This window comes from Vigna unguiculata, chromosome 2 (genome assembly GCF_004118075.2).
Source record: "Vigna unguiculata cultivar IT97K-499-35 chromosome 2, ASM411807v1, whole genome shotgun sequence".
In the NCBI taxonomy this organism is placed as follows: domain Eukaryota; kingdom Viridiplantae; phylum Streptophyta; class Magnoliopsida; order Fabales; family Fabaceae; genus Vigna; species Vigna unguiculata.
The window spans coordinates 30,298,741-30,321,951 of record NC_040280.1 but is presented as its reverse complement, the minus strand read 5'-3'; the positions used below and the strand labels follow the sequence as shown (position 1 = coordinate 30,321,951).

The window sequence follows — 23,211 nt, the reverse complement described above, 5'->3', positions numbered from 1 at the left end:
GGGCAGGGTCAGTATCAATATCACCTTACAGGATGGCTCCTGCTGAACTGGCAGAGTTGAAAAAGCAGATTGAGGAACTGCTAGAGAAACAATTCATCAGGTCCAGTGTATCACCTTGGGGAGCGCCGATGTTGCTAGTTAAGAAAAAGGATGGCAGCTCCAGGCTTTGTGTGGATTACCGGCAACTCAATAAGCTAACCATCAAGAACAAATATCCTCTGCCAAGGATAGATGACTTAATGGATCAGTTGCACGGCGCTGCGGTGTTTTCGAAGATCGACTTGAGATCAGGATACCATCAGATTAGAGTTAAGTCTGGTGATGTGCAGAAGACTGCTTTCAGGTCTAGATATGGGCACTACGAGTATGTAGTGATGCCCTTCAGTGTGACCAACGCCCCTGCCTTGTTCATGGACTATATGAACCGCATCTTCAGGCCTTTCCTAGACAAGTTCGTAGTGGTTTTCATCGACGACATCTTGATATACTCTCGAACTCACGAAGAACATGCGGAGCATCTGAGAACAGTTCTGAGCATCTTGAGGGAGAAGCAGCTTTATGCAAAGCTGTCTAAGTGCGAGTTTTGGATGACTACGGTCCAATTCTTGGGGCATGTGATCTCGGCCCAGGGCGTATCAGTAGACCCATCCAAAGTTGAGGCTGTTTTAAAATGGGAGCGTCCTAGATCAGCGACTGAGATTAGAAGCTTTGTGGGACTGGCAGGATACTACCGGAGGTTCATTGAAGGGTTTTCTAAGATTGTGGCGCCTTTAACTCAGCTGACCCGTAAGGATCAACCTTTTGCTTGGACTGACCGATGCGAAAATAACTTTCAAGAGTTGAAGCAAAAGCTGACCAGCGCTCCTGTATTGGTGATTCCTGATACCAGTAGACCCTTTGTGGTATACTGTGATGCCTCCCAGCAGGGGTTAGGGTGTGTTCTGATGCAAGAAAGGAGAGTGGTTGCCTACGCCTCCAGGCAACTTAAGAGTCATGAGAAGAACTACCCCACACACGATCTCGAGTTAGCGGCGGTGGTTTTCGCATTGAAAATCTGGAGACATTATCTGTACGGTGCTCAGTTCCAAGTTTTCAGTGACCACAAGAGCCTGAAGTACCTGTTCGACCAGAAAGAATTGAATATGAGGCAAAGACGTTGGATGGAGTTTTTAAAAGACTTTGATTTCGAACTCTTGTATCACCCGGGGAAAGCAAATGTGGTGGCGGACGCTCTAAGCAGAAAAACAGTTCACGCCTCTTATATGATGGCCAGAGAGTTGGAATTGGTGGAACAGTTCAGAGACATGCAGTTACAGGTGACTTTGGGAGAGGGCGTCATTAGATGCAACCGCCTAATCGTATCTAGTGATTTCCTCGTCCTGATAAAGGAGAGACAGTTATCTGACCCCAAATTACGGGAGACAGCGGAATGTCTTGGTACAGAGAAGGCCAAGGACTTTGAGATGGGAGGTGATGGAGTATTGAGATTCAGGGGCAGGGTCTGCATACCTGAGGATTTGGAGGTGAAGGGCATGATTCTTAAAGAGGGCCACAAGAGTCGTTTTAGCATGCACCCAGGCATGACTAAAATGTATCACGATCTGAGGGAATCGTTCTGGTGGACGGGCATGAAGTCGGACATTGCTCGGTATGTATCATCCTGTTTGACCTGTCAAAAGGCTAAGACAGAACATCAGAGGCCTGGAGGGATGCTGCAACAGTTGGAGATTCCAGAGTGGAAGTGGGATAACATTGCTATGGATTTTGTTACCCATTTACCACGGACGGTGACGAACCATGATGCTATATGGGTTATAGTAGACCGCCTGACCAAGAGTGCCCATTTCCTCGCAGTGAACCTAAGAATGTCCATGACGAAGTTGGCACAGATGTATATCAATGAGATTGTGAGACTGCATGGAGTGCCGTTGAGCATAGTCTCTGATAGGGATCCTCGTTTCACCTCCCGTTTTTGGCAGACGTTGCAGAATGCCATGGGTAGCAGACTAACCATGAGCTCAGCTTACCACCCTCAGACGGATGGCCAGTCCGAGAGGACAATACAGTCTCTTGAGGACCTCTTGCGGACGTGTGTGCTAGATCACCTTGGCACGTGGGATGAAATTCTGCCCCTGGTGGAGTTTACATATAATAACAGTTTCCATGCGAGCATTGGCATGGCGCCATATGAAGCTCTTTATGGCAGGAGATGCAGGACCCCCTTGTGTTGGTACCAAGACGGAGAGTCGGTTGTTGTAGGACCATAATATCTGAGGCAAACTACAGAAAAGGTCAAGCAGATACAAGGAAGAATGAAGGCATCTCAGAGCAGACAGAAATCCTATGCTGATTAGAGGAGAAGACCTTTAGAGTTTGCAGTGGGAGATCACGTTTTCTTGAGGATTACCCCAACCACTGGTGTGGGGAGGGCTATTCGCTCAAGAAAGCTATCTCCTAAGTTCATCGGTCCATATCAGATCCTGAGAAAGATTGGGCCAGTGGCTTATGAGATCGCTCTACCTCCTCAGCTGTCTAACCTTGACTCTGTATTCCATGTCTCTCAGCTCAGAAAATATGTATCTGATCCCTCTCATGTGCTAGAGTCTGAAAATCTACAAATTAGAGGAGATCTCTCAGTGGAGGTTCAACCGGTTAGTATTGGTGATAGACAGACTAGACAACGCAAGGGAAAGTCGGTCAGCCTAGTTCAGGTCATCTGGGATAGGAGAACAGGGGATTCTACATGGGAACTTGAAAAGGAAGTGAGGGAATCGTATCCACACCTGTTTTCCGGTAAGTCTTAATTTTCGGGACGAAAATTCTTGTTGTTGGGGAGAATGTGAGAACCCTCTTTTATTTTTCCCCCTTTCTAAGAACACTCTCTGCCAACACACAAGGAGATTATACTCCACTCACCTACACCTCTCTACTTCACAATTCTCCTCCTTCTCTCTAACCACCAAAGAAGTTCAGATTCCTAAATTCAATCCCTAAATCTGTTTTCATTCTTTCAGCAACAGCAACACAACCTGAGATCACCACAGAACCTCCTCCCCAAGTTGTTCGATCCATCCTTACGCGTAAGTCAAATTTCAATTTCCTCAGTTCACCTTCCTTCTTTCTGATTTTAGGGTCTTTAAGTGGTTGGGTCGAAATTTGGGAATAAACTCATGTCTAGAATTCCCTTTCATCTCCTTAAGTGTTGAAGTGGTACCATTCTTCTGTTGAGAGCTGATCTTGCTTGGGCTTTGTTGTGGGAAGGTAAGGGAAGCTAACCCTTTCTTTAAAGTTTCTAGAAAGTCCGTGAAAAAAAGCTTGAATTGCATGTTTGATTTATGGATTTGGTGTTTGAAATTGTGTGAATTGATAAGTATTTGATTGGTGCTAAAGGGAAACTGGCTTGCTGCATGAAGGAACAGGTTCGTGACCTGATATTTTCGCCTAGGCGAGTACCGCTCGCCTGAGCGAAAATACCAGGAAAACGCACCTCTGTTCATGTGCGAAGCCTCGCCTAGGCGAGCTGGGGTCGCCTGAGCGAGATCACGATCTCGCCTGAGCGAACTAGCCTAGCCTGAGCGAGGGTTCGCCCAATTTTCTATTTTTGCCACTGTTGGTGTCTCGCCTAGGCGAGACTGACTCGCCTAGGCTAGACTTTCTAGCCTAAGCGAGGGGCACTACAGTAGTAGTGTTTCAAAATCTGTTTCCTTGGTACAAATATATATTTTAAAGCATCGTTGTGCAATTTAGACTCCGTATGATTGGAATGTTACCATTGATGTATAGAATGATTTAATTGGATGAATGTAAGTATGAAGAGATGAAGTTTGGATGGAATTTCAAGGGAAATTCGAGTAGGAATTTTAAGTGTGTGTAAGGATGTAAGGAATCTATAATGGTTGGTATCCTGAAACTCCAATAATCATTCAAGCTCAGGTAGAGTAGAATGGATTATGTCGTGAGGAGTAGCAGGAGGTCCTCGTCGTCGGACTCGATCAAGTCTTAGACGTGGAGGGGACTTACCTTGGGAACAGTCGGATGAATACCCCATGTGTCCAGACTCTGCAGAGTCTGGGAACCGTTACAGGTGCAAGCCACCAAGAGCTCTAACGTCACTTACACAATCCGGATATCGAGTCTAGGATTTTTGGTTGAATTACATGCTATAAATGACAATTTAAGTTGTGAAGTGCATTGATATTTGTTCTTTTTCAGTTAGCTTACCCTTCCTGTTATGTGTTTGCTTTTGCATATTACCCCTTTGCAATGATCACCTATGTTTGGTGGGAGCAGAGCGGAAACCAGATGGAGACGCTTCCTCTTGAGCAGAAGTTGGAGTTTGGCAAGGAGTGCCATTATAGTTAGACTCTCACTGTATATTTTTTAGGATCTTGGGGGTAGTCTAGCATCCCTTACATCCACTCTTACCTGATGTATATGTGTTCATAGATGTATCCGTGTGGAGGACTGTACTGGATATGTTTATTCTACGTTTGCGTGTTTGCTCCTACTATCTGCTATGTTTGATCATAAATCTAATGTTTTGTTGTTTGATAGTATGGAAAAACTATTAAATGGGATGTTACATGTCTCGTCCCAGAAAAATACAACTTCACTAATTCAATTTTAAAATTTTGAGAAATTAATAACCTAAAAGAAATCAATAAATCGTGAATTGAAATTTTCTAAATTCATTGTGAATTCAAAACTTAATTAAATATAAAATTCATTAATACTTATTATGAAGTAACAAATATTCGTACGTTGAATTTCGTAACATATGTACCGTCGCATTAACCTCATTCATTATCGATAAATATCTGTTAAAGATATGACCAGATATTTTAACCGCAAACATATGAGGTGAGAGAACTTTTTGCCATCCCTGCTACTCGCTCTGTGAGGTAAAGGTAACACTGAAATATAATACAGATAGTGGCCATTTCCCTAACACCACGCCAATGGAACCTGGTTGGTTGGTACTGCAACAAACAAAATAAAGGAGAGACTTGTTTATTTGGCTGCAACCAAAAGCTGTTCATCTTCATCTTCGTTTCAATCAACAAACATGGCAACCATTAATTTTTCTTCTGCAACTTCCTCGCTCTTCCAATCCGAACTCTCTCCCTCCAAACACCGAACCCAACGCATCCCACGCATCCCTAAAATCACCATTGTAGCAAACCACGCCCAATCAACCCAAATCAGCTCCTCCAACGGTTCTCCGTCCGTCGTATGTTACTCGTAATTTCCGCAAACTGATCTCACTTTGCTGTCTCTAACCTCTCTGTGTTGTTCAATCCATTGCGTAGGGCAACGCAAGCTCTTCGGTCGAGGTTCAGGTGAGTGATCATGGCGTGGGACACGCAGGGGAGAATTCCGAGGCGCGTAAGAAAACTAAGATCGTGTGCACGATAGGTCCATCCACGAGCTCACGTGACATGATATGGAGCCTGGCTGAAGCCGGAATGAACGTGGCGCGTTTGAACATGTCGCACGGGGACCACGCCTCGCACCTGCGGACTATTGAGTTGGTGAGAGAGTACAATGCTCAGTTTCAGGATAAGGTCGTAGCTATCATGCTCGACACCAAGGTCAACTCCTTCGTATATAACTTCCGTTTTCCTCGTTTTAGCTTGTCACGATTAATTTGAATCTGGTGAGCTTAACTCCCTCACAACGGAGTTATGTTCTCACCACACAGACTCAAAACATACAAGATAAGTAAAAAAGAGTTATAGCAAATGTTCCTCCCATCAACTTAGGACTTGACTACAAGGCCTATAACTAGCCATTCCAATCAAAGTCTGGAAATTGAAGCTGCATTTGATGTAGTTCTCTCCGTACAGCATCCTCAGGATTATTGCCCTTCCACTGTATTAACTACTCAGTCTTAGGTTTTTATATTTCTCCTTCATTCTCCTTGCCAAAACAGCCAGAGGTTGAGGCACAAATTCTCCTTCATCATTCAATAAAGGTACTTGCCCAGAAGCGGGCTTATCACCATGGTATTTCTTCAATAATGACAGATGGAGTTATGAATCTTTGTGCCATGTGGTAAGTCCAATTTGTAAGCAACAGTCCCAATTCTGTGTAATATTTTATAAGGACCGTAACACCTTGCACTTCATCCTGGTTTGTGCATTGGTCAAATTTACTTGTAGCAGCTGGGCGAGAGATTTCTTCCCTAGTCTTGATTGTGTAATTAACTGCTTCCACCATCTAATCATTATCATTATCATAGTTGGGGGAGCAGGCGGGTACCCATAGATAGCTTCAAATGAAGTTAACTGAGTGGATGTGTGAAACTTGGTATTGTACCACAATTCTGCAAACGATGAAAAGTAGCCCATTTGTGAGGCATATCCCCTGAAACACATATGACCCCTCTAAACGGAGTTCTGTACTGAATGCCTTTGTTACTGAATAACATAGCTCTATAAAAAGAGTTATCACATAGCTCGACCTAATTTTGTCTGCTAACACTTTCAATTTCATTGCAAGCTTCAAAGTTAAAACTCAATGCTTTTGTTACTGAATTTCAATTTCCATATGTAAACTTATATTTTGGATTTGAAGACAGAACGGTCGTGTCATATGACTTGCTTCACAGGGTCCTGAAGTTAGAAGCGGGGATGTGCCTCAACCAATTTCACTTAAAGAGGGGCAAGAGTTCTATTTCACCACCAGGAGAGGAGTCAGCATGGAAAACACAGTTAGCGTGAATTACGATGATTTTGTGAATGATGTGGAGGTAGGAGATGTGTTGCTGGTTGATGGTAAGAACGATGATTTCTTATTTGTAAATATTGTTGTTTCTGTCATCTTGCTGGATTAGCTGCAAGTTTTGTGACTTATACTCGTGGTTGATTGTTAACTATGTATGAGCTACCAGTAAGATGTTCCTCCTATTTTAGTAATTTATTTTTTATAATCTCAGTATATTTAGAAGAGGGGTTTATTGAATTGTTTGATAACCGCCAATTTGATTATCTCAAAAGAAGATTCTAATTTGGTCTGGTTATTGTTGTAGGAGGAATGATGTCTCTTGCTGTAAAATCAAAGACAAAAGACTTGGTTAAATGTGAGGTAATTGATGGTGGTGAACTGAAATCTAGGCGTCATTTAAATGTCCGTGGAAAAAGTGCTACACTTCCTTCCATAACTGGTATAGTTCTGTTCTATTTATTGTTGACACTGTGCATGGGCAATAAGATTCAGTGATTCACTTGTAGCTGGTTACTTTTAGAATGCAAATGCACTTGACAATTTTACACTTTGTTTCCTTATGTTTCAACTTCACAGACAAGGACTGGGAAGATATCAAGTTTGGGGTGGACAATCAAGTAGACTTCTATGCTGTCTCATTTGTCAAGGATGCTAGAGTGGTGCACGAGTTAAAAGAGTATCTCAAAAGTAATATTTTAGATGTCTAATTTCCTTTTTATGCTCTTGTATCTAGGTGTGTGGCTTTGTGCATCTGTGTGGAAGTTTCTTCTTTCTCGGTGTTTATTGCTTCTCTAATGTGACAACCATGTATTATTAGATATTAGTGTAGTCATAACCATTGTCGGAAACCCCCTTTAACTACTGTCACCCACCTGAACTGTGGTCACCCTTATCCCACCTTAGTTGTAGCTCTTATGGGAGTTGTCTTAATTGTTGCCTAGGGTAGTGTTTAGTCCCTTTTCTACTACATATATGACTTAAAGTTTATAAAGCTTTGGTAGTTGATAGAGACTTGGGTATTATGGGGTTTCTAAGTATCATATTGGATCGTATGTGTTGCTTGGTAGAGTATGTAAGTGTTTTTGTACCCGATGTGTTTGAGTACTTAGTATCATTAGTATACTGACACAGGATTCTAACTAATGAGAAAGTTGAGTGAAATATTATAGGGTGTCTATGTGCCTTAAAAGCTGGTTTGAGTTAGGTCCTAATGAGTCATAAGGTGTTGTTATTTGCTGTTGTGGACAGAGCATACTATCTGTAGAAAGTGGATGTATTGTATGTGAGTTCTGTTTCAGCATTAAATTACATTTCAAAACAACTGTCAGAGAGGCAATTTCTAATTTTAATACGGAACAACTAATGCAGGACAAGTTATTCTGTAACACTACCACATGATCTAATAGAAAATACTACTACGTTATTGCTCCTAGCTTCTATCCATAGCTGCCAACATGACCATTATTATTAGAGTTATTCAATATTTAATAATACGTGAGTTCTCATGACAGTGATTATGTATGGGCCCCATCATTCTCATTATCAACTAAATTATTGTAAACCTTTTTCTATAGGTCATAATGCTGATATACACGTGATTGTAAAAATTGAAAGTGCAGATTCCATACCAAATCTTCATTCCATACTTTCTGCTTCAGATGGGGTTAGTTTCATAACGTTCAGATCATGTATTTGTAGATATTTCATACCTTCAATAACTTTCAGTTAAAAGGGATTGGAATTTTGATTATGTTGGTGATCAATATTGTTTTGGTCTACATGTTTTTATTTATTTATTTTGGTCTAGTTAGTATTCAACATACGAGAACTGGAATTGATTACATGGAGGAATGGATAAATATAATGTATAGAAGTTCTGTGCTTCATGCGAACATAATACCCGAAAAAAGAAACTGGAAAATGGAACATTTAAAGTTAATTATCTCACTATTTCTACGAGAGGACTTGAAAATTCTAGTAATCCTTGTATAATGCACAAATGGAACATTTAAAGTTAATTATCTCACTATTTCTACGAGAGGACTTGAAAATTCTAGTAATCCTTGTATAATGCACAAATTTAAGTAACGACTTTGCTGTTTTGTGGTTGTAAGTTGATTAGGCTGTCAATTGTACTCTTCAAAATCTAAGGAATATGCGTTCACATTCAATGTTTGATATAAGAGGAACCTAATTTCATCTTGAGCTGATTATGGATTGATTAGATGTTACTTTAGTTTCCCCGTCTTAGTATTGCACTCACATGATATCTGTTCTGAAACCTATGGCGGTACAATCATGTCATGGTGGGGATTCTTTCGTTTTAAGATATTCAATGCTTGCCTAATTCCAGCGGAAAAGGTGGTTTTGGGGTGCTTGCTTGTTTGTGCACTATTGGTTGATAACTATTTTTCTTGATTTACATATCAAAATATCAAATAACTTGGTTTAGTGGAGATTGTTCTATTAAGTTTTTGTAAGCATACTGATGATCTCTCTCCTTTAATGTTCATAATTAACGTTACAAATACCTTATAGACAATATCATTTTCAAGGCATACATTTATAGTAGATTCCTTCAGACTTAATAACAAATAGAAATGAATTTATTTGAGAAATGCCTAATTAAGAAAGTGTACTGCATATCTTTTGACCTAGAGGAGAAACCTTAACATAGAACTGATTTAACCATTACTTTGAGCTGCTCTGAATCTGCTGTAGGTTTTTCAACACCTTCACAGTTTATATTTTGGAGAATGTTTTAGTGTTATTCAATATCATAGATCAAATCAAGATCTTTATCTACATTGGCGTCCAGTTTCATTTTGAGAGTTCTATTTATTTTGCAGGCCATGGTTGCTCGTGGGGATCTTGGAGCTGAACTTCCAATAGAGGAAGTTCCTTTATTGCAGGTAATGCGGTGCTCAGAGTAACATGATACAGGTGTCATTTTGTTCACAATTGGTGAGATGTATGCAAATTCTTTCATCAGATGATCTAGGTTTATAATCATTGCTATGGTACATTTAAGTCAGGATGCAATGTTTAGTATCACTGAAAAATCTAACAAAATAAGTGGAGCTTCATTAACTATTGTGAATTTCAATTCGTAAGATCATACTGATAGTCATGTCATGTGCATTAATTTTATGGAAAACCCTTATTTTGCTGCTTGTTCAGTGAATTCCCAATGATGTTCTTTCTCATGTGTAATCTTACCTTTTCGTAAAGGATGCTATGGAGCTGTTAAGCACAATTCAACCATAGATACATGTTCATGTGTAGTATTGTATCTTTTTAAATTTCAAGATCAAAGTTTTGTTTATGAAGGAGGCCATTAGATGTCAAAGGATATCTTATCCACCATATGGTATGAAGAACCCTTGTAGACACATGAAGCTGTAAAATTCATGTTGGGAAAATAAATCCAAATTTCCAAACATTAATGAAATTAGGTGGAAAGCCAAAAGGTGCATGTTTCTTGACCATTGGAGAATCTACTACCGTAATGAAAGTTAGTGGAGTTGTCTACTTGGTCTCATTTATGATGATGTAGTTATAAATTTATTTATATATAAAACGAGTGTGTATAGAGAGAAGACACACCTGACCTAGAGAGAGGGAATAACCACCCTATGTGAGAGAGGGTGGTCTGGTATATGGAAGAGTTTCTCAAATTTGTCCTGAAGACATGTAATGTGCTATGGTGAATGAAATACTTTTGAGATGGTTCTAGGGATGTGAGCAAGAGGTGTTGAATGTCACGAAATAGGGCTCTTATTTTTCGTTCCCCTTCACTTCTCTATTCATCTCCTTAAATAATACATAGCATCTACCTAAATTAGGAATTAGGATCAATTATCTATAACTATATATATAGAGGATTCCCTCTTTTGTGTTCACATTTTATAATTCCAACTTTACCCTTTACAATTTAATTATTTATTAAATTTTTAAAAATTAATGGTTACTTTTATAAGTTTTTATAAAATTATTTTTCTCATATTTTCTCCATACATTTCACTTTAATTTTTATAAATATACTTTTATTTTGTTCATTAACTTAATAACATTACAATATCATCAATTATTAATATAATTCAAAAAATGCGTATACACAGGCGCGATAGCGCCTGTGTTTATGCTAGTCATTAATAGTGGTAGATGTTATGTATTATTTAAGGAGATGAATAGAAAAGTGAAGGGGAACGAAAAATAAGAACCCTATTACGTGACATGGTATCATAGCAGCAGACTTTTAGAAAAATAACATTAATGGTCCAACGGACTCATTGCCTAACATTGAACCACATAAATCCATGTATTTCGTTATTTTTTATTTTTGGTGTTGCTTTGTGTGTGGTTCGTACCTTTGATACTCATTATGTAATGGAATGTTTTCCCCAACAAATTGTTGGCACCACTTAAGAACAAAAACATAAGTCTTTTCCCAGTAGATAACTTCAACAGCATGAGTCACACTACATCATTGGACTTGGTTATGGAGCAAATCTTTTGAAATATTATTCATCATATGAGATATTTGTTAAGAACTTCCTCTAACGTCCATGGTCTCTCTCTCTCTCTCTCTCTCTCTCTCTCTCTCTCTCTCTCTCTCTCTCTCCCTCTTTTCATAGGACTTCGTGTCATCTAGTCTCCTTATTGGTGCTTCCAGTGACCTTTATTTGTACATGTCTAAACCGCTTTAATTGATTTTTATCCCCTTTTCATCAATTGGTGTCACTGCAATGCCTTCTCATATACAACGATTTCATATATTACCCTTTCTTGTGTATAATCTATCTTAACATTCTCATTCATGCTACAGTGTTACTCATTTATTCTTTGTTGTCCCTTTGAAGTCTAACACTTATTACATAGATTTTAGTCAGATGTCTAGCAATATGATAAACTTTCCTTTGTGCTTGACAGGTCCTTTTCAATTCAAACAACCCTCAACGCCTTTCTCCATTTTAATTATCTAATTTGTATCTTGTGTATGACCTCCTCATTAATTTCCCTATAATTTTTTAAAATGGATTCCAAATATTTAAACTTATAAACCTGTGGTATGATATCTTATCTCAATTTTACTTCCAAGTCATTTTCCTCTTGTTTTTTGCTATGTCTTGCTCCTACTTTGGCTAAGCACTTCCTAAAATTGATGGTGCCTACACTGCAAGCTGCAATACCTACTGCACAAGGCTTACTGTAATCACATTTTAGTGAGACAAATTGCAATGTGAAAGTCTGGTAACTTGAGATTAGAGAAAAGCAGATCATTTTCTGCTGCACCTCAAGCTTCTGGGAGCATGTAATGCTACTTTGGCTATAACATTTGTTGTTTTAATACTTCTATATTTAATTTTTTTTTACCTATAAAAGAAAGTGCTTATTTGTGGCTATTGCAACAAAGCAATAACCTGAAATAGAATTTCAGAAGAGAAAATCTCTTCCTTTCCTCTGATGCTTCCTTGCGCACAGGAGAATAAAATTCCTTGAAGATTATATTCTTGTTCGACCCACTTATCTCAGCTCCTGTTATAACTTTCACAAACTAGATTATGGGATACTAGTTTCAAACTGATGCTTTTGTTCTCTATTTTATTAGTTTTCTTTTACTATGCTTAATTCTGTGTTCGATGTAGTTCATTACCTTTTTTTAATCAAGCAGGAGGACATCATAAGGAGATGTCAAAGCATGCAAAAGCCGGTTATTGTGGCAACAAATATGCTTGAAAGCATGATTAATCATCCCACGCCCACAAGGGCAGAAGTCTCGGACATTGCAATTGCAGTAAGACAAGGTGCTGATGCTATCATGCTTTCAGGAGAAACTGCACATGGAAAGTGAGTTTGCTATTACTTGGTGAACTTGTTTCCTATTTTTTTAAGTTGTTCAAACTTCTTTTCAGTATTCATATTTTAGTATTTTCATTTTCAAATAAAAGAAGCATCATTACTATTAGAGAAGAGAATGAAAGATATACAAAAAGGAGGATACGCTTAGGAGAAACCTAAAAATAATAACAAATAGGAATGAATCTAAACTAAACAAAGCCTATGAATCCCTATGCATGTTCAACAAAGGGGAATTAGTTACCTTGATTCTCTATAATTGGAATCTTCCTAAAATCCATTACTGTTTAATAATTTGCATTATTAAATGATTTTCAGCTGTTTATGATTCGGAGACTTATCTTTTTTATTTTATGGAGTGCAATGTTTTTCAAGAAGGAAAACATCATTCATTATAAAAGATACTCCTAAATTGGCTACAAATCCTTACTTTTCCATCCTGTGGATTATTGTAGTAATTACTATAGAACTGCTTTTCATTTGAAAATGTATTTCATTCCTTTTCTTTATTACATAAGAACGTCTGACCTTTTCTGTCTTGTGCTTATGAATTTATGCATTTAATATACCTTTTTTTAATATTTTAAATAAATAAATATAACTTAAATTGCTTCAGATTTCCATTGAAAGCTGTTAAAGTTATGCACACGGTGGCTCTTAGGAATGAATCCAGTGTTCAAAGTGGTCCTGCTTGTCCAAGTCTGAGTTCTCATGAAGTACGTGCTCGATTAAAAATTAGGCACTTTTGGAATTTTGTTTCATTTGTCGTAGAGGGTTTATTATTGATATATTTTATTGTAAATTGATGATATACTAAAATCTAATTAATTTGTGTTTACTTGTTGACAGAGCCACATGGGAGAAATGTTTGCTTTCCATGCGACAACAATGTCTAACACTCTTAATACCCCCATTATTGTTTTCACCAGAACAGGATCCATGGCTATTCTATTGAGCCATTATAGGCCTTACTCAACAATCTTTGCATTCACAAATGAGTAAGCATTGGCAGGATGTGTTATATATACATGTGTGTGTGTGTGTGTTGTCTTTTAGCCTTATATGCTTTACTCAGTTATGTTTGCATTCGCACATGCGTATGTATTTTCTGTGTTAATGTGCTATTAATTTTGTTCAACTAACCTGAAAATAAAAACTTTTCTTGATGAAATTCCCCTCTACCATGGTTTGCCCTAACTACTTTTTCAGGAGTAGTACTTTTTTATATTTGAAAATTAAATTGCTAATTTCATGGGCTTTGAGCTTATGTTATCTTGATAGAAGCTAGCTTCTCTCTTGCCAACTCAAGTATTTTACAGATTATCCAATTAATTAAATTTACCGTGCTTGAGGTTTTGTATGTGAACTAAGGATGATCGTTTTGACAAGTATTTTTCTCTTTATCAAAATTAATCTCCTATAATATTTTTTCTTTATCACATTTGACCATTCTTCGGTTTTGTCGGAATCCTGCTAGATGAATTTTTCTCCTATCCTAGATGGAAACCCCTCAACCTCTCCGTTTTTTTTTAATGATGTTATTAAGCTTACATGTAAGGGGCTATTTTTCTATTACATACCCCTCCACCCTAAAAGTAAAGCTATACATTACGAAGAAGAAGAAATGAAACTAGGAATCCGAAGGTCAACATAGGCAGTGCTTTTTTTCTTTTTTCGCTTTCTTATTTTTGGAGGGTAGTATTGCTGCTTAAGTATGTACTATTGCACCCAGAAATTTATGATTTCTCTATTCGCAGAACAAGGATTAAGCAGAGGTTGGCACTTTATCATGGTGTTGTGCCTATATATATGCAATTTTCAAATGATGCAGAGGAGACCTTCTCTAGAGCCCTCAAGCTACTATTGGTTAGTAATATCTCCATCAAGTGCTCAGACATTATTTTTCTTGGTATTTTTTCTTTCAAACGTTTATGAAAAGTCTCCATATTTCAGAGTAAGGGTCATTTACACGAGGGACAGCATGTTACTCTTGTTCAAAGTGGAGCACAACCAATATGGCGTGAGGAATCCACTCACCACATACAAGTTCGTAAGGTTCATGAATAAAATTCTATGAAGGGTCTTTGTTACTCGTAACTGTACAGTTTTTTTTTCTTCTTCAGTATCTTAGTTATTCTTACTTCATAGCTATGGCTATTATGCACCTGAAACACCAGGGTTGGATTGTAAAGGAATTTTCAAAAGGCAAATATTTATTGATCAGGAATTTCATATTCTCCGTAAAGTTCTTTTGTAACTGTCTATTTTGTTAATATGTCGTGTTGATATTTTTATCTTGGCTGAAAGAAATCACATTGACCTTTCGCTGTTTGCGCAACCATGGTGGGATATATTTATTTGATTTTATATGATAAGTGGGCATAGAGTTCCTCTTGGCTCACGAGGGTAAGGCTATGTAATGCTGTCTTCTGACCCTTATTATGCCCATATCGCTATGACTTGGGAACTCGTGCACTGGCTCGCCCTTATATTTTACTTGTATATTTTGTTTCTTTCAACCGTTTTACCTTTCCTATTTTTTGCTCTATAATGAAAGATGACATTAGATACACACACATAAATAAATAAAACAAAAGAATAAAGAAGAGAAATTATTTGTTATGTCCTACTTTTCACCTTTCATTTCACCTTGTCCCATTTCGATTATGCAAAATTTGATTATGTGGACTGTAAGTATTGTCTGTCAATTCCTCTGATTGCTACGACTAATCTTCCTAATAATGATTCACTGCTGGGGGAGTTGTTGGCATCCTTAAGTGCATTTTGTAAATTTCTTTTATCACGTGTTAGTGTTCTCTCTTTTTTAAGTGATATTGTAAAAAAATATATATTCTGACAAATAATTGCCAGCAATAAGTTATCGCTTTATGCTGTTCTTTTGATCTTATTCATAATTCTTTGTTTGTCCGCGTGGCATTTGGTCTGCCACTGCCAGTTCGCAAATTCTTTGGTTGATTAATTCGATCAGCTAAATCTAAATATATTAGGAAGTGTTTTGTAAAATTTTCTCTTTCTGTTTCGAAACTATTGCCTTAATTGGTGTTTTCGTTGTTTGTTCATGAATAACAGACATTAAGGACAGAAAGTTTTGTGTTAGCTCTGGGATGGGAAGCTAAGCTAAATTCCCTAAATACAAGGAAATCCACATAGCAGACGTAACTTCGTCTTTAAAATGGCACTTACAAATGAGAGAAAGGAAATGTCTTAAGTACCCTAAAACAGTCATTGTCTCATCAAATTTGTTTTACACAACTTGGCTTCAAGAACATATTTAAGCCTTAACAATACAGAGTCCAGTTGTAAGAGAGTCAGAAACTCATGTAAGAAGGGCTTCTCTTTCTGCAAACCTGCAAACTATTTCTTCCAACAGCAACTATAGAACCTAGTTTATTTTTGACTAGTTGCCCTTTCTTTCTCTTATTAATATATGCGGTACCCATGACCTTTGATTGATATCCCCTGCAACTTATACTTTTGACTCATTATTTTCTTCACTTTTCTCCTCTAGCTGTATGCACTTGTACCATTTTGCACATGCAATATAGGCAATCAAATCTATGGACGTCAAGGCAGCTAAGAGGAAGTAAAACCTATCCAAGTGACCTTTATTGAGGTTTCCAGGGATCCACCCTGGCATGTGATCTTCGGTGGATATCTTCATAACCACACTAACTAGTAAACTACTCACATAGTTCCCAAGAGAAATGGATGTCATGCAAAGTGCACTTCCGAAGCTCTTCAAGCCGTCTGGTGTCTGAGCGTTGAAGAATTCCAACTGGCCTACATACATAAAAACCTCAGAAGCTCCTATAAATGCGTACTGAGGGATCTGCCAGAAGATGCTTAAAGTGCTTGTGTCATTGCAGTGGAGGCATCCTTGTTTTGCATACTTAAGTCTATAGCATTCAACTAATCCAGCTGAAACCATTGCCAGTACTGCTATAACAAGTCCAACTCCCATTCTCTGAAGCTCTGTAAGTCCCTTGGAATCTGTCTTTTTTAGTTTTCCCACAAACGGATCAAGAACTCGACGGTAGAAGAAAATGAAAACCGCCACACTTAGTATATCAAAGCTGGACATGCTAGCTGGTGGTATTCTGAAATTGGAGACAGTGGTTTTCATGGCAGCGCCTTGCTCCACAAAAAGTGAAGCCATCTGTGTGAAAACCACAGAGTATATTATGGTGCAGAGCCAAATTGGAAGAAGTCTCAGTATGCACTTCACCTCTTCAACTTGACTTACTGGACAGATGCGCCAAGGGTTGTAACCGGTCCCTTTCTGGTCATCTAGATCTCTTGAAGATATAAATGCTGCCCTGTCCAAGAACCTGCAATACAGTAACAAATGGCAAATTGATTAAACTGTTATTGCTCACTGCAAACAAGATTGGAAATCAAATGTGTGTTAATTAAAATACAGGAAAAGCATTCCATACAGCCTCAGCTACACATGAATACATTCACTGTGTAGTTTCAGCTGAAAGGAACCTCCACTACTTACTTGAACCCGTGAGTGTGGAGAATCTTTCTGTTGCCATTCGTGGAAGTGTCCTTTGCATTCATGTGAAGCAAGTTCTCTCCGTTTGATGACATTTGAACTTTGGATTTCCTTGATGCAGCCACTACGACTTGGCTGAACCTGGAAAGAGGGTTGCCACTGGGCTTGAAGTGTCTGTACCTGGAGGTGCATGCAAGAAACAAGACCAGTGCAGCAAAGGCAGAACCTGCAGACAGCCAGAAACCAAGAGCCCACATTCCTTCATCCTCGAAATAGACCAGAATGGTGTTTGAGAAAAGTTGGCCGATATTAAAAGCTAGGTAGAAGTAGCTAAAGAAGGCCACCTTAGAGTGACCCTCCTTTGAGTGTTCCTCGTCAAACTGATCAGCTCCAAATGTGGCAATATTTGGTTGATAACCTCCATTTCCCAAGGCAACTAGATATATTGAGAGGTAAAACATTCCCATCTCCAATCTTGAATGTTTTCCACAATGAATTTTTTCATTCCCACAACCTTTAGGCTTAAGTAAGAATAGGTATGATGACAGAGATAAGGACATTAGACCCTGTTATTTTCAGCCAAACAGATTTGTTGATTAGTAAAGTAGCTAATGTAAAAGTTAGGAATTAAAGAGAAAGATTATGAATGAGAGGAGAAAATGGAGCGCTACTTACTATAACAAAGATGACCTGAAAGACAGCGCAAGTCTTATATCTTCCCCAATAAGAATCACTGAGGAAAGCACCCACAAGAGAGAAGATGTAAACTGTTCCGGTCCACTTGCTCACATTGTTAGCTGCATCAGCATTATTCTGTCCTACCACCCTTGTCAGAAACAGCACTAGGTTCACTCCCATCCCAAAGAATGCAAGGGTTGCCAGAGCTTGATTCACTGATACATGCAATCAACAAATCATTGCCACTGTGATCTCAATACTTTGAACCATGCATGGGTAAGTTCATCCTCATTACTCCTATATCTATATTAGTCTTCACTAAGGTTTATTTAAATTATGTTTTATTTTGCTATTTGATATATAAAAATTACCAATGATTAAGATTTCATGCATTCACATAATCCACTGGCTACTACTGTACACGAAGGGTACTTGATATTATAACTTCTATTCCTGCTTTCTATAGTAGAAGACTACATTAAATTTGAAAGGGAAGAGATAAAATAAAGTACTGCGAATAATATTTTAATAAATATAAAAATTTAGAATTAAAAACAATATAGTCTAAAATAATATTTCCTATTAACAGGGTCCTATTTTAACAAGTCTGTTCATGGTATAGGGTTAGGTACGTTTAGGATTTCTCTTTATATGGCACACCATGAAATTAGTATTGGCTTCTTTTGTTAAAATTAAATATTATCGGTTTCATAGGTGTGATAACACTTTGGAAGACCAAGCTTATTAAAAAATTATACTTCTATTTCCTAAACAGAATATGGTGATTTGCATGATTCTGAATCCACTTTTTGAACTCTTTCGGTCTTTGTCGTGGTTCAGCGGGAAAAAGACACTTGTGTTTTGCATGGCATCTTTTGTTTTACTATTCCAAAATTTAATTTTTAATACAACGGTGCATTATTTATTTACAGCAGGGCTTTGCACAAATGCATTTAAAACTTGTAACTCTATACACTCTTGTTTTAACCCTAGCTTTATCCGAACAATACATCTGTATGTACCGAAAAAACATATCATTATAATATCTTTATTCTAAATTTAAGTAATAGATAACTCAAGCTATAATGATATAATGATAAAAATATTCTAACATAGTTATTTGAGTGTATTTTAAATTTAAAACTCATTACACTTATAAACATTTAATATTTACTTATTTTAATCTAACCTTACATTCATGGAAAGAAAACCTTTATTATTCTTTCGTGTTTATACGTGGAAAATTTTGACAACTGTTAAGCATCTAGAGTAAAAGGAAGGTAAAGTAAAATTGAAGAAACATTTTTCATCTTTTTTAGGAGGTGGAGGACGAGCCCTTTTATATCCATATACAGACAACAACTTTACACAATCACAATACCAAATAGTGTACGTAACTTTCTTATATAGTTCTAATAAAATCTAAAGATACCTAACACTCAAAGAGGACTGAAAAGATTGAATCTTTATTAATTGTTGGAAAATTAAACATAAAAAATCATCTGAACTAATTACATTTCTTTGTATGATAATCACAGGTTTATAATCTAAATAAATGGTTGATGGTACAATTTTTTTTTGCGTGATAACATGGAAAACCCTTAAAAAGAAATAAAAAAGATAATGTATCACTAACATTTCTAACGATCAATCACACCAAGCAGCTATGTGTAATAAAATAACTTAAGAATAAGAGGTTCTAAATAATTATATGATTGTGACTTATATCAGTTTTTGTTATTCAGAATGAAATATAGGGGAACAGCTGGTTTCTTAAACATCATGCTTCTTTTCTTTTCTGAGTAAATAGTAGTGACCAAATACTAATTAATTATTGAATTAATAAATTAATAAATAAATTTACACTTCTACTTGGTTGTTGTCAAATGCTAATGGTTACAAATTTGCATGCATATCTGTCTATGTTGGTGACACGTGGCAGCAACCCACGTCATGCAAATTTCCACAGCGGTTACGTCTCTGAAAGGTATTTTTCTCACTTTAATTTGTCTGTATTTCTTTTGAAGGACAAAGCCAAAAAACTACTTCAGGCATCATTCAGAAATCTCTATCCTCTGTCCCATCACATTTAGGAATTTTTTTGAGTTCAAATTAGAGTTTTCATATTTTAGAGAAGTGTTAATATAAAGAGTTATTTTATAGTACAATTGTTTTCTTATCAATAATAAACTCAAGCAAATAAGTAGTTAATAATACTAAAAACTCCAAAAGTTTTCCAAAAACATCACATAGTTTCTCTCAACAATCTACCTTCATTTTTAACATTCAGATACTGCTATTTTTAACATACAAAGAACTTCATCATCCAAAAACTATGGTAATTAAATTTAATCTAATCTAATTTTCTTCTAGAAGGGTATTTTTGCATGGTGGATGAATAAGTAGTTACTAGCCAGCCAAGACATAGCTGTAAGTGTCTGCCAAACACACACACTACACAGGAAAACAGTGCAACAAAACTGACAGAAATGTCTGGTTTGGATTTTGCACACCAAATGAAACACGTTCCTGTATTTAAAGTGTTGTCTTCTCCTTCTTTTCTGATGTAATATTAAGAAGGAGACTAAAAGCTTAGTTGCTTGCAGTAGCACATATTCCACCATAAAGTAACCTCACCATGTGCTCCTTCTATGATAAGCTATATCAAATATATGCACACAATTCCATAAGTCATAACAAAACTTCTGCACACAACACTCCTCATCTCAAACTATTAAGTTACGTGTGTTCTACTCATATTATATTTTTGTAGTAATCTATTTGTATCATTAATCTCCATTTATTTTATTTTCTTTAATCAAAACTCCAGAGATTAATAGATTCAAAGAATATAAGATCTGTTAATATTTATAATGTTTTGTATATTTATAGTACACCCTATAACCTTTCACTTCATAGAAATAACAACTCATTGGGGAGAATAAGAGAGATGTTGTTATTGTCCTTTTCTATTTTCATATCACCTACATACTCAAAACAAATAATTTTTTATAGGGTAATAATACATGCATATGATGTGATAATATCATATATATTACTTTTCACCAAGATCCAAAAGTAATAAAAAGATAGGATATTAGAGAAAATGATGTGCAGTTAATGTTTTTGGAAGTAGCTTACAGAGTATGATAATTCCAGCAACCCATCTTCCAGATTTGGCTCTTATAGCAGGACCACCATGCAAATCAACACTTCCATCAAGAGTAACCTCTTCTGATTCTTCCTCAAACTTTCTCTGTGCAGAGTTTTGAACACAAAAACAAATTATATATAGGCTTTTCAGTTTTTGTCACATTCAGTGCTAATAAAATTAAAGAACAGAAATGATGAAATACACACATTCATTTTTCTAGTATCTGACATAAAATATATGAACACTCTGATGCTACAGAATAAGAAACACTTCAAAAGAATCATGAATAAAGAAGAAGAATAACAAGAATATGTAATGTATGTGTAGAAACTCTTAACACTGACCTCTTTGCAGAGCTCAGACTCTAAGCAAGACATGAGTGATATGAAAAGAAGAAGGCAAGTTGAAAATATAAGGTAGAGGAAGGTGTTGTTGCAGACTGAGACTGAGGTGAAGGAGAAGAGAGAAAGCAATGTTACACAAGAGAGAAGAGTAGTGTGAGAGTTGAATATATAGATGAATGAAGGTTGGCCTGAACGGTGGAGTGATGAAGTAAACCAATAAGTTGGTATCCACATGTTACAAACATACAAAAACTGTGTATGACATGCACTTTTATAAAAGATTAAATTGAATGTTATGAAATAAAAAGATAATACAAACATTATAAAGTTGTTATGGAAAATAGTACATAATTCTTGTAATCACTGTTTCATGTACAAATCCAACTGCTACATGTAACAAAGAAAACATGAGATTTTTTGACACGTACAATTTTACACTTTACTTTTATTGTATTCAAGTGTTTTGTATATAATAAAAGGAAACACAAACTCAAACGCATTCACTCTTTCTTTCCATACACAACAAATGCATTGAATGAGGATTGAAGTTAGGATAAAGATGTGTTAGACACCAGTGTTTTGTTTCTATATCCTTATAACATCTGCAAATAATAATAATATAAGGAATTAAACTATTTAATTAAAATATAAATTAAATTAATGAATATAAAAGTAATGAAATGAAAATTGTTATTCCTTATACTATTTTCCAAACGAAGGAGTTAATGCTTATGGTTGAAAATAAATTTAAGAAGCATATGAGTAATATTATGTTTATGATTTTTAAATGTTGAAAATTTTCAATATTTAAACTAAGGAAAAAATGGTGATTTTATTTATGAAAGTAATATGACAAATTCAATCTACCAATTGATTTAAGGTGAATAGTGATGGTGCAACTAGGGATTGGACTAGTACTTTTATAGGAAGTCAGAGTAAATATGTAGGTAGTTTTTTAACTTTTTTAGGGTTACAGACTTCTATTTATGTGTGCCATTTGTGGTTGGAGCATATTTTGGAGAGAGGCAAAGACTTGTTAAAAAATGATTATTTTTAGTGTTAGACTTTTTTGGATCCATGAGTGATTTTTTGAAATCTTAATGTTTGTATTTTTGTAAGTACTTGCAGTCCAAAGTTTCAATTATTTTTCATTGTGTGGATAAATTAAATAGTTTAGCTTTAATATAGAGCAATATAAGTAGTTTAGTTACAATGTGTAACCAAATTAGAGTCTTTAAAGTTATTGAAGGTGACAGATTCAACAAGGAATTGTCAAGTTTATTAATTTTCTTTAACTTTAGTAAATTAAATTAAAATTAAAAGTAAAATAACATAAATATTTGTTGAACTTATAAATAAGCTCATTCAAAAATTTTCTTTTACCTTTTAAGCAATTATTCTTTTTTTAGGATAAAGGAGAGGGTGGAGTATCATGGCACCCCAGATGTTCCAATCTTTCAAACTTTTTAAATCTTTTGTATTATAATAAAAATTTCTGATAATTAAATTAAGTGAAACTTTATTTTTTTTTATAAAATATGTTATTTAATGTTATTAAATTATAAAGCATAAAATTAAATATAATAAGAAATGAAATTATTAAACTTTTTTATTTTCTCTTATTGCCTTATGAGTTATTTACTGTTTGCATACGTCTTCGATGGAAAAAAAATTAAATATAAATTTATTAATTTAATTTTATTATTTTAAAAAAATAATGTTACTTTATATCGTCCTTTTTTAGAGTAAAATATTATTTTCATAGTACATTATTTTCTTTATCTCAAAAATCTTTTGCTTAGTAATTTTGTTATGAACATAAGAAAAAAAATTAATTGTTATACGTTCTTTCATAACTAAAATTATATTTGAAGATGAAAATAATACAAATTCAACCTTTTTATTTACTATGAAACATGATACCAATAATT

General features: G+C 36.0%; 2 protein-coding genes across 3 annotated transcripts; one reads left to right on the top strand and one right to left on the bottom strand.

The window, feature by feature from the left end:
* Nucleotides 1-4,863: 4,863 nt before the first annotated feature.
* Nucleotides 4,864-14,879, top strand: LOC114173201 (pyruvate kinase isozyme G, chloroplastic). 2 transcript variants are annotated; one of them, XM_028057458.1, is made up of 12 exons: nt 4,864-5,230; nt 5,310-5,591; nt 6,611-6,776; nt 7,031-7,165; nt 7,303-7,413; nt 8,301-8,389; nt 9,576-9,638; nt 12,401-12,576; nt 13,202-13,301; nt 13,435-13,583; nt 14,343-14,451; nt 14,539-14,879. In XM_028057458.1, exons 1-12 carry the CDS (start codon nt 5,066-5,068, stop codon nt 14,650-14,652), a joined length of 1,659 nt encoding a protein of 552 aa, XP_027913259.1. In that variant the 5' UTR covers nt 4,864-5,065; the 3' UTR covers nt 14,653-14,879. The 2 variants fall into 2 exon arrangements, with proteins under 2 accessions (XP_027913259.1, XP_027913260.1); XM_028057459.1 differs by lacking the exon at nt 4,864-5,230 and having other exon boundaries at nt 5,424-6,054.
* Nucleotides 14,880-15,724: 845 nt separating this feature from the next.
* On the bottom strand, nt 15,725-21,474 carry LOC114166398 (protein NRT1/ PTR FAMILY 7.3-like). Its single transcript, XM_028051129.1, has 5 exons — nt 21,281-21,474; nt 20,924-21,038; nt 17,780-17,997; nt 17,108-17,670; nt 15,725-16,934 (listed from the first exon to the last, which is right to left on the bottom strand). The coding sequence occupies exons 1-5, from the start codon at nt 21,311-21,313 to the stop codon at nt 16,073-16,075; spliced, it is 1,791 nt and encodes a 596-aa protein (XP_027906930.1). The 5' UTR covers nt 21,314-21,474; the 3' UTR covers nt 15,725-16,072.
* Nucleotides 21,475-23,211: the final 1,737 nt, after the last annotated feature.